The sequence below is a fragment of the Mytilus galloprovincialis genome, chromosome 9 (genome assembly GCF_965363235.1).
Source record: "Mytilus galloprovincialis chromosome 9, xbMytGall1.hap1.1, whole genome shotgun sequence".
NCBI lineage: Eukaryota > Metazoa > Mollusca > Bivalvia > Mytilida > Mytilidae > Mytilus > Mytilus galloprovincialis.
In genome coordinates this window covers 65,985,467-66,003,396 of record NC_134846.1, presented here as the reverse complement: position 1 = coordinate 66,003,396, position 17,930 = coordinate 65,985,467, and the positions used below count along the sequence as shown (strand labels likewise).

Genomic DNA, 17,930 nt, shown 5'->3' with positions numbered 1-17,930 from the left:
TATATCCAAGTGAGTGTGAGATAAAACGTCTGAATAGTTTCCACGCTATGGACTTAAGGGCATACAATACAGTTTTGATTTCATATTTGAATTTTGCTGACAATTTGTATAAAGGCCGTATTTTGCCTGGTTTAATCAAATATGTAATTTAAAATATACCTTCATGTGCTACTTTTTGAGTAAAATGAGGTCCAAATTTCATATATTTATAGCTCAAAGTTTCGGATTTGTTGACGTATTTTTCCTTTCGACAGACATACATAACTTTTTTGTTTTAAAAGATAAACACATGATGTAAGTTTTTGTTAAATTATTTGTAAATTCTGTTTTATTTAAATGGCCTGTAAATTTGTGCAGTTTGTTTTTCAAATAACTCATATTTATCAAATGTTCACGAATGTAAAAAAAAAACCGTAATTTTTTGCTGTATATTTATCAAATTAAAAAAAAATGCACTATTGACGTTTTCATGAAAATTGGCCCACATAATCTTCTTACGTAATCTTACCAAATGGCATTTAAAAAAAAGGGGTCCATGAACTCGTTTACAAGTTAGATCAGTTTGAATGATAAAAATCAGTCGAAAACTGAATCTTTTCCCGATAAGTCTAAGTCTAAAATAACAATTTACGTTAGCAACGTCATTACCTCCTAGAGCTGTAACTGTATCGTATGCCCTCAAAAGGATGACCACAGTTGAATCTTCGATACATGTGATGATTGCATCCTTTCAAAAGAGGGACGAAAGATACCAAAGGGACAGTCAAACTCATAAATCGAATATAAACTGACAACGCCTGGCTAAACATGAAAAAGACAAACAGACAAACAATAGAACACATGACACAACATAGAAAAGTAAAGAATAAGCAACACGAACCCCACCAACTGTCAACTTCCTTTTCTCAGCAGTAACAAACCCCCTGCCGCAGCGTATATGGCGTTTACCTATCTCAATTGATACGGTAGGTTCATGTATGTGCCCTTTAAAGTGTGCGGAAAGAGTGTGTTCCTTGCAGAAAACTGCTCAAACAGAGATATAAAGGGGAACGACTGACAACGTCACTAATTACCTTTAGTCGGTTTTAGTTTGTAACTAGGATTTGTTTTCTCTCAATTGATTTATGACTTCTGAAGACTGGTATATACTATTGTTACCTTTCTTTACGGCCACTATCACGATTTGGTGGAATAAAAAATTCCCGAGGCACATAAGTATAACGGGAATTGATTGTCTTCTTGCGCATGTGTAATACATGTACGTGTAGGCGTAGGAATTTTTGGCGCCAAAAAATTAGGTTGTAAAGTGACTGTTTTATATAGTTAATTCTAGCCTGTACTTCGTACTGTGAACATCGTATTTTGTGAGTGCCGTTCACCGTCACGCTATGGATGACTTAGAAAATAATGTGAAGCGTATCGTTAGTGAAGAAGTAAATAGATCACAGAATGAATTTTTATCTAAGTTGGACAGTTTATTTACTACTAAATTTCAAGTTTATGACCAGCAACAGAAGGAACGTTCGGACGCACAGTTCAACCGTATTCACAATGACCTTTTATCAACAGACAGTTACAAATTTCAGAGGAAAAGTTGTGAAGATTAATTTAAGTTCAACCAGAAAGTGTCTGTCGCGTTGAAAGAAGCAGAAGCTGTTATCGAGCCAAAAGACCCATCTGCCGCGAGGGCTAAACAGAAGATATCTGAAGGTATTGAACTTTTAAATTATCGGCAAAAATTAGTAAAGATGGCAGACTCTTCAGAATGTGGGTGGAAATTGGTTCAGGAGTATACCGCAAATCCTTTGGCGGACGATTCAGAAGATGACAGAAAGATATTTCGAGCACAAAACAGAGCGGAAAGGAAGATCAAAGCAGACAGAGTAAAGAGGAGATCCCGCGCTGAGCCTTATGTAAAACCAGCGAGTTCCAGTGGAAGCAGAGATAGACAGACAGTATCAAGGAAGCCTGGTGTTTGTTATAATTGTTACAAGCCTGGTCATTGGCAGAATGAGTGTCCTGAAAAGAAACGACCAAAGTTAAGTAAAATTTTTGATAAATGTTGTAGTTTAGCTTGGGATTTGAGTTACAAATCAAATTTTGAGTTAGAAGGGGGAGTCGTTTATTGAATTCTGCTCTCAAAGAGGTAAACGAAACAATGGTCAATTGTGTTAACGGTTCAGTCAGGTATGACGAGAGTAATGACCAGACGTCTGGTCATTTAAATTTACAGGTGAATGTTTTGACACCAGTAGGTAAATTAAATAAGGCAATACACAAATGGAAGGAGACTGGTACAAGTGAGTACATTTTAAAAGTAATAGAGCAAGGCTATGGTATACCATTTAAAACTCTTCCAGACAGTTGTGTTCTCAGAAATAATAAATCATCTTTAGATAATTCTGTTTTTGTAAATGGTGAAATTTCTAAATTATTAGATAAGAAGTGTATTTCAGAAGTACACGAAATACCGTATGTAGTAAATCCGCTAACGGTAGCATATAACAGATCAGCAAAACCTAGATTGATTCTAGATTGCAGACATATCAACGAGTGCATACATCAGTTTAAATTTAAGTTTGAAGATGGGTCAGTTGCCAAGCAACTATTCAATAAAGGAAATTATCTGTTTCGCTTTGATTTAAAAAGTGCTTATCATCACATAGAGATATTACCAGACCACAGAAAGTATTTAGGTTTTAGTTGGCAATTTGAAGCGACAACCAGATATATGTATATGGTTGCCTGTACAGAATATTACTTGGATAGGGTTATTTTGGGAAATGCAATTTGGAAAATTGAGTATTACCGAGGAGAGAGTCGAAAGACTTCTTTCGGTTATTGACAAAACATTGAAAAGTGTAGGTAAAGGCAAGCTTTTGTATAATGCTAGATTTGTGGCTGGTATTGTTGGACAGATAGTATCAATGATGTCTGTAATGGGAAACGTTTGTAGACTTAGAACTCGAGAATTGTACAATTGTCTTATAATGAGAGCAAGTTGGAACTCGCTTGTAGTATTGAATTCTGTAGCTATTGAAGAGCTATATTTTTGGTTTGGGAACTTAAGAAAGTTCAATAGAAAGGGTTTAAATCTGCATGAGTCAGATTTTTGTGATTTTGTGGCGTATACTGACGCATCAGATGTCGGCTTTGGGGGATATGTAGTCCCAGCTGATACAGAGTCTGTCTGTGACTCTGATTGTATTATGAAAATGACTGATTGTGGTCTAGAAGTTCCTTATAACAGTTTGATAACTGTGACTAGTAACTGGTCGGTATCTGAAAGTGTTAAAAGCTCTACATGGAGAGAGCTTGAAGCAGTAAGCAGAGTAGTTAAAAGTTCTGTTACAATGCTGAAAAATCATACAGTTCAACTGAATACTGATAATAAAAACGTTACAAGCATAATTAAGAACGGTAGTAGAAAGTTAGATCTTCAAGAGATTGCTTGCGATTTAAATGAATTGTGCACAGAAAACAATATAAGTATTAAGACACAATGGGTTCCTCGGGAACAAAACACAATAGCTGATAATTTAAGTAGATATTCAGATTGTGATGATTGGGGAATTCATTTTGAGGTGTTTGACATGCTTGATGAGCTTTGGGGAAAACATTCTATAGATAGATTTGCTACCTATTATAACAGTAAATGTTTTAGGTTTAATTCAAAATGTTGGTGCAAAGGTACTGAAGCTATTGACGCTTTCACGCAAAATTGGCAAGGAGAAAATAACTGGTTGGCGCCACCGCCAAATTTGATAGCCAAGGTCATTAGAAAAGTATGCAACGATAGCGCGGACAGTACTCTTGTTGTTCCATTTTGGAAATCAGCTCCATTCTGGGCATTATTACACAATTCGAATTGCACTTTTGTTGAGAGTAAAATGCGGCTTACAAATAAAAACTTAATTGTAAGAGGTAGAGGTAATAATGGTATTTTTGGAGTAAATCTTTTGAATTTTGCAATGATTGCTTTTAAAATCAGATTTTGATTGTAGTATTTCTTTTGCACAGGAATAAAGCAAGAACAGTTTGTACGTGACGCCGTGGTACATAGTGGAATTGATGAAACTCACCCTTTGTACAGTTCGGTTGCCAGCTTATCTACACATTTATTGGGATCAAGAAGTGACAGTACTGTGAAAAAATATTACTATGGTTTTTTAAAGTGGGAAAAATTTGTTAGTAAACATTGTTTAATTTCAATGCCTGCCTCGCCTATACATATTGCTTTATATTTGTCTAATTTGTTAGATTCCGGATCAACGTACAGTACGGTATCATCTGCTGTTTATTCAATTAAATGGGCGCATGAAATGTGTGGTCAAATTGACCCTACAAATAACTCTTTTGTTGAAAGTTTAGTTGAATCAGCTAAAAGAACTGCTAAACCTGTTGTTAATAAGAAAGACCCAGTCACTACTGATATCTTAATTCGGTTATGTTCTAGGTTTCAGTGGTTTTTAACGTTTTAATGAGTTAAGTCAGCTTAGATGTAACGATTTTTTCGTAAAAGAAGAGCATTTAGTTATTAAGATTAGGCGAAGTAAGACTGATCAGTACAGATCAGGTGATGAAATTTTAATTTGTAAAGGTCATACTTTGGCTTGTCCTTATGCTATGTTTTTTAGATATGTAAGTTTAGCTGAATTAGTTTTGGATAGTGATATGTTTTTATTTCGACCTTTGTACAGAAGTAAGAAAAAATGTGCATTAATTAGTATTAACAAACCTATTAGTTACACTACTGCTAGGGAGTGTGTTATTAAGAGATTAAGACTAGTTGCACCTGAACTGAATCTTGGGTTGCATTCTCTTAGGTATGGTGGTGCCACTATGGCGGCAAATTCAGGTGTCAATGAAAGGTGCTGGAAGCGCCATGGTAGGTGGAAAAGTGATTCAAGCAAAGACGGCTACGTAGCCGACTCTGTAGAAAGTAGGTTAGCCGTATCTAATACTTTAGGCTTGTAGTATATTTATTTTCTTATTTTTCTATCTTTGTTGCTCTATGCAGTACTCGAGCTAGTCAACAACATAAGTTTGTGTTGTGTTTTTCTTTAAATAGTTTAGATGTATTAAGTGGAAAGAAGACTAAAAAATTCCCGAGGCACATAAGTATAACGGGAATTGATTGTCTTCTTGCGCATGTGTAATACATGTACGTGTAGGCGTAGGAATTTTTGGCGCCAAAAAATTAGGTTGTAAAGTGACTGTTTTATATAGTTAATTCTAGCCTGTACTTCGTACTGTGAACATTGTATTTTTAAGGGTTTTTTAAGGAAAAAAGATTTGCATAATTTTGTATTTGATAAATATATTGATTTTTATGTAGGTTGATTGGCTATACAAACGTAATCGTATTTAGACATTTGTACCAAACATTTTCAAAGCCCTTGAGTCCTAATGACTCGCTTTCTTTTCTATTTCGATATTAACAAACAAAATTATGTTTTTCTTTTTCTCATTTGATAAGTGAGGTCCAACACTTAGAGTTTCGTTGGCATGGACAAAAGGACACAGGTTTCCTAAAAGGGTTATTCCTGGGCGGCCACGAAACATTCATTTATTCAGTTATTCTAATACAAAAGGTCAACATTGATGAGTATATATTTTTGTTGAACAAAGATGTTATTGTTTTCACGATATGTTTATATTGATCATTTGTCTTATTAAATCGGCAGCTCACAATATGCAGTACTCGAGCTAGTCAACAACATAAGTTTGTGTTGTGTTTTTCTTTAAATAGTTTAGATGTATTAAGTGGAAAGAAGACTAATCTTTTCGATATCATACATGCTTGTATTTTGAATCTTGCAGGTCGATAGGTTTCAACAATAGAGTATTTATCACACAATATAGAACATGCATTCCTACTCAAAATACTCCATGTCTGTATTTCAACTCATCATCTACACGAGTCTTTGGATAGAATAGCAGTCCTAATCAGTAATTTTACTGATTGTGTTGTTTTTCCGAGCATGATATTTTGCTTTATTGTGGACTCACATAGCAGGTATCGCAGCATATCGACAGATGCTTACTCTGTCGACGCTCCCGTTCTCGCTCTTTATTCAGTTGATGTGATTCCTTCATTTATTTATTGTCAAACGGGGTTTAGAGTTACTTCAACATTACTTACTCTAGGGGAGGTATGAACAATATGTCGATACCAATAAATTCAAAGATATTCTAGAGTGAATACACTCTGCATGTTTCCTCTTGCAACAGTATTTTAAAAAAAATTGACAATGCTAGCCTTTGCATTAGTATTCAAATGTAAAATCACATTGAAAGAAATAATCTTACTTTGTGTGGGTTTTTTTTTTAAGAATAGTCAACGTAGATATAGGTATCTTGTTTATATTTTGTAATTTAATCACTCTGATTCAAACTAAAAATATCTGTGACTTACACAGTCAAAATGCTTAAGTTGTTGTATGGACCAGACATATATATCTGTTGCGTTTGTAGGATGTGTTTTTCAAAAACCATTCGGCATTCCTTTTCATGCTGATTTGTCTTCATATGAGACAAATTTTATACAGGTGTCAGACCACCAATTAAAAATCCCTATCTGTTCAACCAAATTTTGCAATTTTCACCGCTTTCTAAATATTTTACCTTAAGTTTAACTTTATAGAAACCAGGTATATCTTGAACTGTACATGTATCAGCTTTCTACATGCCAATTTTCACCATACCTTTAAAGCCTTTTGACAAAATAACTCACCTTTGAACAGAGGGACTCCAAAAATAACCCCTGGTTTTCTGGAAATCTTAAATTAATCTGCTATGGAGCGCATTAATCCTCAATTTTTAATGCAAACTCATAGACAAGTAAATTTTTGCTCAAAATGGTCAAGATATATTTCTCTTTCACCAAAAATTTCATTTCTGCAAATTTGTTGGTTAGTTTAAGTAAACAAGGACATCAAAAGCACTATTTTGTGTCAGAGTAGGGCTACTTTTACGTTCTAGATTGGAGGGAGTAATTGGTGGTCTGACACCTACAAGAGAATCCCAGGAAGATTGAAAAGAAGAAATCATTGACCTCACTTTCGCTTTAAAGGTGATGTCCACTCACTAATAATAATTAGTCATACACTTTGATAACTGTTGAATGCATCTATACCATCGAACTTGAATTGAAGTATATCACAAAAACAGTCAAGTCAACCTCATATCCTGATCATATCATTTTAACCCATGTTATTGAAACGTTTTGTCGAAATTGCAATCGTGTACAACAAGCGAAAAATAAACATTTGCCTATTAAGCAAAATAAATCGTGAAATTCAGACACAAACAATACATAAACACTGGTTGTTAAGAAAAGAATAAAGATGAAAGACTGACTTTTTTTTAATAAAATGAAGTCAAAGTAACATTCGTTATAAATATAAAGACGAAGATTCTATCACAGATAATACTGCAGCGATATGCAACAAAAATGGATTCTGTCAAAGACTTTTAATCACATCACTATTTCACTTCATGTGAGCTGCAGATCTTTAACATTAATACTCAATTCTGTAATCCAAGTATATTGCTTAGTTAACAAAAGTAAATTCTTACATGTATATTAAAGTTTTAAAGACGCACTTTTAATTTACGGATGTAAAAATTAAACAAGCATGAATATATCATTTGCATAATATGAACAATTATATTAGAAAAAAGAGATAACATTTATATAAATGAGTAAAAAAACATCTTGTATCACAATTAACTTATTTTCTGGTCATAGTCCATGTTAAAAATACAACAATTGTTTGTTTCAAGTAAATAAGAAATAACGTTCACAATCAGGATTATGCTTATTATTGACGTTATTTATAACATGTTTATACTTATAACTGGATATTTTAAAAACATATGTAGCACTAATGATTTTTAAAAAGATAAAAATACATCAATAACAGGATGAACACTCTTAAAGTATCCGGTATCACTATACATATAGGGTTTAATCTCTCCATTTTAACTTGCATGGAAATTTTCGAAGATCAAAGAAAAGTGACAGTACGAAGTACCAAAGTAAGATCATGTTCAAACGCAATAATTTCGCATTCAATATACAGTACATTGTTTTGTAATTGGTAAAGCTTGAAAAAAGTATTCCCTTTATGAAAAGTTCAAGATGTAAATAAAAGTGTTTTATTCATAACTCGATTCGTTTCAATTTTGCTTTTGGTTTTTAATATCTTTATTATTCTATTGAAATTAAAATTGAAATTTGCGATTTTCAACAAAGTGTGAGATTCAAATATAACACTTATTGTTTGCATATGTTTTATTTAAGAACTCAATTAAGCTTGAAGCTCTTGTATATATAATTTTCATCTAGAAACCTTCAATCAGATCATATGCTTCTAGTGACGAAACGACTATATAAAGTAACCACAATATAAAAACAATAAAGCCAGTGGCCCATTTTGCTTTTACAGGTCCACCAAGTTCAGCCTTACCGAACATGGACATTTTCCTTCTCACTAGTAAAACGAAAATTGCTACGCAAGCACAAGTAAGATAGATAACCACACTAAAGCCAAGTGAACCAGCCGGGTAATCAAACTGCATATCCTGAAATAGAAAAAACGTTAATAACTCGTTAGATTAATATATTCAATAACATAACTTGTATAATAGAAACACATATTGACATCATAACTGTACTCATTGAATTGATAACGGACTTTCCTTGATGAATTTTCCTTTGAGTTCGGTATTTGTTATTCTTCAAATTTCTATTAACTTGATTGAACGATTCAAGTTTATAGACTTGAATACATTACAACCAACATGTGTAACACCTTCCTATTCGAATCTCCCTGTTGATAATTAGGACAGACGAGTTCCGTCTTCAGCATTCAACAAAAAATACGGAAATTCAAGTTAAATTAAAGGTCCATAAAGGGTCATTCCTGCAATTGTTTGTCGTCGTTTTGTTTTTGTTCTATTGTTATCATGATTATCATTAATATAAAAAAACAAACGTAATTTAACAAAATTACCGAACGCGAAGCAAAATTTCGAACGAAAATTCCCTGAGTAAATGGCAATATTAAAAGCTTAAACACATAAAACAAATTAATAATATCATGTTATATTCCTGACCTGATATTATTAGTTACATAGTGTGCTAGCGACCTAATACGGTATATATGGGGTCAGTAAATTCAATATGGGGTGAGAGCAAAGCTCGAATCCCCATATGGAATTTACTGACCCCATATATACCGTATTACGTCACTAGCACATTATGTAACGATTTTATCTTACTGACTATCTGAATCACTTTATCATCACTTTCTTCGTCTCTTGAAACCTTTAACATTTTTTCTCAGTACTGTTTTGTTTTTTTTTTTTCTAAATGGACGTAACACCACTACTAACCGTGTATGAAATAAGCCCCGCCTCCTTATTACCTTATACGGAATATAAAGGGACGTAACTCCACTACTAACCGTTTATGAAATAAGCCCCGCCTCCCAACTAACCTAATATTAAATATACACGGTTTCCACGAGAACGCTTTTAACCAATCATATTCCTAGAAATGTATAGGAGGTAAGATAAAGAAAGCACTATAGATGTTTCTAAATCTTATGAACTTAGGAAATATTGTATATTTCATTGTAGATAATTATTGCCGTGTTTATAACCCCCTCTTTGATGCGATGAATCAATAAGGTGTTTGATAATCTATGATTTTATCATATACATTTTTGTGTTCAGATGATTTAAGCATTGAATGATCCATGTTATCTTTCACCTGCTAATGGTTGGTTCAGAGTTGTTGTCCTTTGAGTAATTTTCATTAAAAAAAGACCCAATTAGTCAAAATGTGATTCCTCATAAGATTTGTCTATTTATCGTCGATAAACAAACAAGTGTGAAGTGATCATGCGAGCAGGAGCGACGAAGGTTATTTGTTTTTCAAGATAAAAGATTTTTTTTTTCGAACGCCGGAAGTCATCATTTTATGTAACTGCATGATTTCAAAGGGTCATAAAAACTCCACTAATACGTAATATTAAGTAGTATCTCGTCAACTATCTTTCTTGACTTTTATGATTAAGAGTGAAATGTAGCTTTTAAAAGAATTTGAATACTAAAAATACAAATATCTCGCCACATATTTATGTGTATGTTACAAGTCAGGAACTTTGTCAATGGTCCTCGTAATGTTTTATAAAAACAAATTCAAAGATATCAATATTATAATTTTTAACACTTGAGGCGTGTTTCATCTGGGAATGACCTTTTTGTGACACTTCATTAGAAAAAGCGAAAGACCCAAATAAAGTACGAAGTTGAAGAGTACTGCGAACCAAAACTATTGTTGAAGATCATATTTTGAACACAAAATTTGTATCAGGCATACCAAAGATTAATTTGGAAAGTAAAAATACATAAATAAAATTAAAGGGTACTTTCTCTGTTTCATGAAAACGTAATTGAACTCTTATATTTGTCGATATAGTGTACGAAAACTGTTTTAATTCGACCTCTAATGTTTCATTAAATAAACCTGATGTTTGAAACTCAAATGAACTACTTATTTGTGCATATAGACTCACCTTCGCTTCCCAGTAACATGCTGCTAATAGCCAAGGGAGACCTAGTCCCAGAAAAACATTTACTGCGTTACTTCCATTGACATTTCCAATTGAGCAGTCTGCGTATTTTTCATTGATTGCTGCAAGCTTACTAGCAAATGTGTCCGGCATACTTGTGCCTAGTGCCACGAATGTGATTGCTGTAACAGTGTCTTTTAGTCCAATTAAACACCCAAATATTGTAGCAAGGTCATTAACAACGGCGGTAAGAAGGCCAATTACTAACAATGAAACAACAAATGTTACCCATCCCCCTCCAATAGATGTAGGTGGTATACATGCAAAAAACGCCTGTAACAAAAAATTTAAAAAGAAAAATAGTTAACGAATGAAATACTGTTGAAACCACATTATTATATTATAATTTCAGTGTTAAAATCTGTTTTTATCTGCAAAGAATTATAGCATTTTTTTGTATTTGATAGATAAATTAGAGTTTCTACAGGTAACTCCATGCTTTAGTCGTAGTTACCAACAAGCCTTTCTAGTATTTAAAGTGCAGGTTACCATATATGAGACATGAACTTTACTGTAATAGTGATGTATTTAAATTGATATTCGACTACTTGTTATATAACACTTCAGTTGAACTGTTGATCTCCGAAGGTATCATCCGCTTACGAATCAAGTTGAAATACATTTGAATTCACAATTGATAACTTGATAGTATTTCAAATCTTAACAGTTCAGCGTCCTCAAGAAAAAAAAACATGATTTCGATATCAGTTCGAATGATAAGTGTTTTTGAATACTTGTAACTTTCACCAGCTGCTATAACGACCAACAGTTTGGAAAGTCAATAATATCAAAAGCATATAAATAAAAGTGTTTATAATGAAAATAAATAAAAATGTCTTAGGATAACTTTGCTTAAAGATGTTGTAACCTGGTTGTGCCTGTCCGAAGTCAGAAGCTTGTGATTCGTTGGATGTCGTATATTATATATGTTGTTCGTTCAATGTTTTGTACATACATAAGTTTACTCGTTTGAATTGTTTGGCATTTGTCATTTCGTGGCCTTTCATAGCTGACGCTGCAGGATGAGTTTGGCAGAGAGTTATTGCAGTATATAGTACAAAGTAGAATAATAGAATTACCTTCCAGAAAAATGAGAGAAAATGCATGATATAATCAAACGCAGAAGCTTCATCTATGTCTCCACCATTGACATTCATGGCTTCATGAAACTGTTGCTTCCATGACGATGTATCTAGACGAATACCGTCAAGGTTCTGTTTTGTTTGATTTGCAATTCTTGACACAAGGCCGTCAAATTCTGAAAGTTCAAATAAATTAAAGAAAATTGTCACATAAATCAAATATTACGCTTCAAGTTTATCACGAGAAAGCCAAAACACATATTTCTGTATCATTTAAATTATCTGAAATCTTATCAAATTATACACAAAAAAACTTTAAGTTGCTTTTAAGATAAGATTGAAAGTTTAATTCACTATTTTCCACAGAAGAAATGTATATTCCAAGTCAGGTATGACATTTGTTTTCTTTTCATTTGATTTGCTTGAGTTTTTGATTTTGCCATTTAATAGAGGATTTTCCGTTTTAAATTTTTCTTGGCATTTATGCTATTCTACTTTTTATATATAAAAAAATAAGAAACATAAGGTTGAGCAAAGTTGAAAAAGTTCGTTAACCCTTTAGACAGACCTGTTTAAATTATCACATTAATTTTTCGGTCACAAACGTTTAAAAATGATGTCATTCCAAATTTAAGTTATCTCTCCATTCTATATAGATTTGAATAAAAACCCATAGCACTGATTACCAGAACTCTGCCGAAATCCTCGTTTCCGCTTTGAGTAAATCGCTAAAAACAGTAAATATTCAGATTCAATTTCTTCATTAAAGACGAACACCTATGGGTGTATTAACACCAAGAAATTTACTCTGAGTACAGACAAAAATGTGCAGTCGAAAAAAGTTTAAAGGCCTATCTTTTGCTAGATTTATCAAAGTTATGTATTTGATTTTTCTTAAAATTTGAAAAGAACCAAGCCGTCTATTATCATTTTTACAAGAAACAGAATTTTTTATGAGGTTCAACTTATCAATTCATGATTTAGTACAATAAAACAATTCAAACCGTTCAAACCATTCCCAAGACATTATCGTTCTTTCTTTGAACGTTATCATGGACTACAGTAACAACGATAATATATTTAATAATATATATTTACAAAATGCAAGAAGCAATGAACGCAAGAGCTATTGAGGAATTATATGTAGACGATTATATGTTTGTCTCATTCCCAAATAAATTCATGTGTAAAGAAAAACCTGATGAATGGATTAAGTACACACAAGGCATATTATCAGGTTTTCGAAGAGTTAACCCCGATTTTAAAAGATTTGGATATAACGCATTTGTCAATGTCAGTCCTATGAAAACTGAATTTGAAATCAACGTGAGGCTTCAAATTATCTGAGTTACATGTTTTATTGTATTTACCTGCATCTGTGACTAACGTAACAATAGTTTTCCCTATTTTTCCAACTTGAGCCCCTCCATCAGGACCAAATATCTCTACCTGAAAACTGTGATCCCTTTCTGGTAACTGAAAAGAGCAATTTTTTTTTTTAAACATTTCTTACTTTATGTATGTTAATGTTTGTATTGAGTAAACCATTGTTTTGGGCTTACTATTCATTAGTAATGTTTTGCACTTGGACTCCTTTTTAAATTAATTGTTGGCCAATTATAATGTTGTAATTGTAGTAGAATCTGCATTCACAGTTCTTCCATTACTCAAGTCCTATATTATTATTTGCTTTCTTATTTTATGATTTAAGGAGGCGTGACAAGTCTTTAAAATAACTAGTACTAAGATTAATTGAAGGACACACTCTGATGCTTGATGTTCCCTTTTATTTTATGTTCAGGGAATTCTTACAGTATATAACAAGCACAATTTTAAATCTATAAGAGTATATTGTTCTAAACTAGATTTAATCTAAAATCATACCATAGAATCCATAATGGCAAAAGACAATGTTTTACTGGTTTCTCCGTGGTTAAAAGTAAGATCTCCTTGTCCCCCGATGAAATCAACGTTATGTTTCGCTGACATATCAGTTGTCTTCCATTTGATCGATACTGACCCATCAGCTCCGTTTATTCTTTTTATGATTACTTGAGCAGTTGAATTGCTTTCACGAACAATGTAACTTGGCTTTGAAAATTCAAATTTCCCAGGTTCTGAAATGCCAAAAACAATATACGAATATAGTATTTTTTTGACAATGCTATATGGTTGTTGATCCTTTTTACGTTGACTTACTATATTCATTTATTATGTTATAACCTTTACATACATATTCATACATTTTAAAAGTATATTCAAACAATATCAACCTGATATGAAATTTTACCTTTATGAGGTTTTTGATAACTAGTATTTAAGAAGGTTGTGAAACCAATAAGGTATTTCAATTTGAATATAATTATGGTGGTTAGTTGGTATTGGTTGACCGATGCTATTTGTTTATCTCAACGTTCTAGTGACATGTTTTCTCATTGTTTCATAAAAAGATACCCGTTTAGTCTGTTATTTAACATTGATAGTAAGTTCGGTAAAAATGTCGGGCCAAACTTTCATCACAACGTTTTGATTTTCAATTTGGAAATAATTAAACTGAACGAGATAGTTATTCGGAAATGAAATTGTGAGTATAAATTGATTAAGTAATTCGACCATATTTACCTTATTGGTAGGACGAAAAGATATGAGCAGGTAGTAATGAATATAACCAGTCCCATTTGTTAACGATTATAGTAGTAGGTATATTCGTATACAAAACAGTACAAAAACAGTTTGTTTTACTCTTAATAAAGAAAATATCAAAACAAGTTCTTAAAACGCATGTATCCGTTTCAAAAAGTATGAACAATGCGTGCTGCAGTAAACAACAGACAGACAGGTAAAACAACAAGGAATTAAACATTAACATAAAGTCTTAAAGTATATAAAAAGACTAGTTAGTTGTATTTCCCATATATATTTTCTCTCGAGACAATTCACTGCCATCTATATTAATAGTCTTACCGTCATCGTTAATAATAGTTATTTGATTTATGGAGACCTTCCCAATGACGACATCGCTTTGCTTTTTTTCCTCTGGAAGATATAATTTAATGAAGAAAAATTCATCTGGTTCCCATATATCATCATCCACAATTTCAACATATACCTCACGTAATGATTCGTTGGGTGCAAATTCTACATATTCCTTCAATGGTTTATAATCACTACCGGCGTCAGCTGTTCCATCGATAGTTTCCACTCTGAAATTGGAAAAAAATATACAAATGTATGTCAAGTTAACAATGACATATATGATAAAGGATAAACTTAATTTATACATTAGGATCGTTCATATAGTATTAATTGACTTCTTGATTGTTTCATGAAAGATAAGGTCTAGCCAAACAGAGATTCACTGCTATCTAGGTTTTGTTATTTGTTTAATGTATCCATCGAACAACATTGGAGTACTTAGTGTTATTATTATATGTTTATAAAGCGTACGACTTCAATAAAGATTTGACATTTTTTCAAATATGACCCAAAATTCCGGATAAGGTTATATATGCCTGAGATAAGAAAATCCTTAGTATTTAGAATAATTCATACTTTTTTTTATAAAAATGACCATATAACTGATATTCGTGTCAACACCGAAGTGCTGGCTACTGGGCTGGTGTTATGCTCAAACATGTTTTAACATTATCGACTTTATTAACAGGGGTGTGCTCCTAATACAAAACTGCACCAACGATTATATGAATAAGACTGAAATCTTTACTCCTTAAGATTAACATTCATCAACAATCATTGGTTGACCGATGAGATATATCTGTGTCGCATTTCACTAGCGAAATGTTTCGCAGTCTTAGGTCTGAAGATACATGAATACTAGTCTTATCTGTAACATTAACGATTGTGTTCTTATATATATTGCGACAGTTTGAACTTTGTTTATTGCCTTCCATGTCGTCCTAATCGACTTGTGAGATATGCAAATCGTATAAATATAGTTACTGTTGCCTTATTTAGATTAATCATCATGCCAAAACATTACTACCACTGGACTTTTGACAATTTGGTGTTAAGCTGTAATCACAAAACAAAGAGATAAAGAGATAAGGGATAATAAAATATTTAGGTGATTCAGTAGAATCATATTTCGTGTTTAGTATATTACTATTTGTCCATTGGTCGTTTTTACTTTTTAATTTTTCCATGTCGTTGACAATTTGTTTTCAACTTATAAGTTTTCTCCTCTTTGACTGTGGAAACTAAAATGAATCCTTGAGTTAAATGTTTTGCTTTACACTAATTGATTAGTTAACATCAATCGCTCTTACAGTACTGTAACAGGTATATCCATTCTTCCCATACGCCTAACTCCTATTCTGACTTTGCCTTCATTTTCAAGAACGGCACATGAGGAAGCTGTGAACTCGACTACAGCAGTGGTTCCTCCATCACTGAGATCGATGAAATTGATACTTGCAGTAGACGCTATGTCGGACAACATTTGAGACTGCCTCATTTTTACATTTTCATAAAGCTGAAATGAAAAGCATATCCACAGATTCAATAAAAAGATAAATTGTGTTTTAATTTAATATTAATTTAATCAACACAACACAACACACAACAGTGGTGAAATTATACCATTACTTTGACTTTCTCTAGCTGTCCATACATATTCATTCACTTGAAATAAAGCTCAAACACAATTTTTGTTCTCCGCAAAAGTAAACATGTTGTTTTAATGAAACAATTTAAGAGACCAAGCCCCCGATAGCTGTTGCTTTAAAATCATAAGCGGGATCTGAAATGCTTATTTTTTATTACTATTCTTTTATTTTCTAGTATTTTAGTTAGAAAAATTTACAATGAAAATTTCCGGCATATTATGCACATTCACTCAACGATTTTGTGGATTAGCAAAAGAATGTTGTAAGAAACTAACCTCTTTGAGTGTAGAATTGATCTTAGGTATAAGTTTATGGCCTCCTGAAAATCCTCGCCTGGCATTTACTTTATACCACATTGAACTATGGTGTTCTCCTTGAGCGATTTTAGCAGCGGCCAACTTCGCTGCTTTTTCCTCTGATATTTCCCTATTTCTACCTAATTCTTTCGCCAGGTGAATGATTTCTGCTCTCTCTTCTTCTTCACTTGCATCAGGACAGTGGTCAATATCTATGTAAATGTGAGAATAGATTAAGATACTTATACCAAATTTGATGATAGGGTTATGTTTGAAGGAAGGAAAATGTGGGTATTAATAGATTACATACTTGAACCAAAATTTTTATATTCAATTTAAACATGATTATAAAACAACGCAACTTTTATGAAACAAAATTACTAAATACATATGTCTTAAAATTATATTTTGGATTCGCGTAGACAGCTGTAGAAATGATGAACATTTCATATTCTGAATTGACTCTGCCCACTGTTGAATACAAAAACAATTACCATTTGAGAGACGACATATATGAAGGAAAGTTTTTGAAGTGATATGTTATGAATCAGAATAGTTCTCGAATATGTTTTCCCTGATTTCTGCATTTACCTTAAATAATACGAGATAAATACAAATGAATAATTTCTTTTTTTACGAAAAGCCCTATTAGCCTGCAATATTTGATTTTATCCCTCGGTTTATTACTTACTTATTTGTCAAATTTAATTGGTGGGAATATGAACAGCTCAATTTGTCTCTTGGTTGAGATTAATGCTGCAAATGTTTTAAATTAAGATAAAAATAAAAAAAAGGAATTAGCCATTTACTTTTTATATCGATGATGCAACAGAAAAAAACCAATAAGTTCATTGGAACTCAAATTTGTATATTTGACAGTATCAAGCGTTGATAAAATGATGCAAAATTTCATTATCAGATTTGTTTCTGTCGAAAATCTCTATAGGACCAAAAATTATATGCGGATATATATAAAAAATCTTGTTATGAACATTAAAGTTGATATTTCGAACCAAATCTATATTACCAATAATGAACTTTTTATCAAAAGGGCTTTTTTTTATCGATGGTAAAGAATTGCCTTAACAGGATATACTCTCGGTTATAATTAATTCATATGTTATTTAATGAAATACATACAGATACAAGAGAAAGCAAATTTGATGTACTTTCCATGTTGTTGATATTTCAATTATCGCTGGTACATAGTTAATAAAGATTTTTGAATTATTAACGCGATTTATTATAACTTTGCAATTTCAAAGCATGAGACGATTTTTT

At 32.4% G+C, this 17,930-nt stretch overlaps 1 protein-coding gene across 7 annotated transcripts in view; it reads right to left on the bottom strand.

The window, feature by feature from the left end:
* Window positions 1–7,355: 7,355 nt before the first annotated feature.
* Window positions 7,356–17,930, bottom strand: part of LOC143045682 (sodium/calcium exchanger 3-like) — a 58,041-nt gene continuing 47,466 nt past the window's right edge. For all 7 annotated transcript variants that reach the window (XM_076218364.1, XM_076218361.1, XM_076218367.1 and 4 more), the window contains 8 exons: window positions 16,629–16,861; window positions 16,015–16,220; window positions 14,693–14,931; window positions 13,613–13,845; window positions 13,099–13,204; window positions 11,726–11,904; window positions 10,590–10,919; window positions 7,356–8,589 (listed from right to left, as the gene is read on the bottom strand). In XM_076218364.1, coding sequence (XP_076074479.1) covers window positions 8,350–8,589; window positions 10,590–10,919; window positions 11,726–11,904; window positions 13,099–13,204; window positions 13,613–13,845; window positions 14,693–14,931; window positions 16,015–16,220; window positions 16,629–16,861 — 1,766 coding nt within the window. In that variant the 3' untranslated portion in view covers window positions 7,356–8,349. The remainder of the gene's footprint in view (window positions 8,590–10,589; window positions 10,920–11,725; window positions 11,905–13,098; window positions 13,205–13,612; window positions 13,846–14,692; window positions 14,932–16,014; window positions 16,221–16,628; window positions 16,862–17,930) is intronic.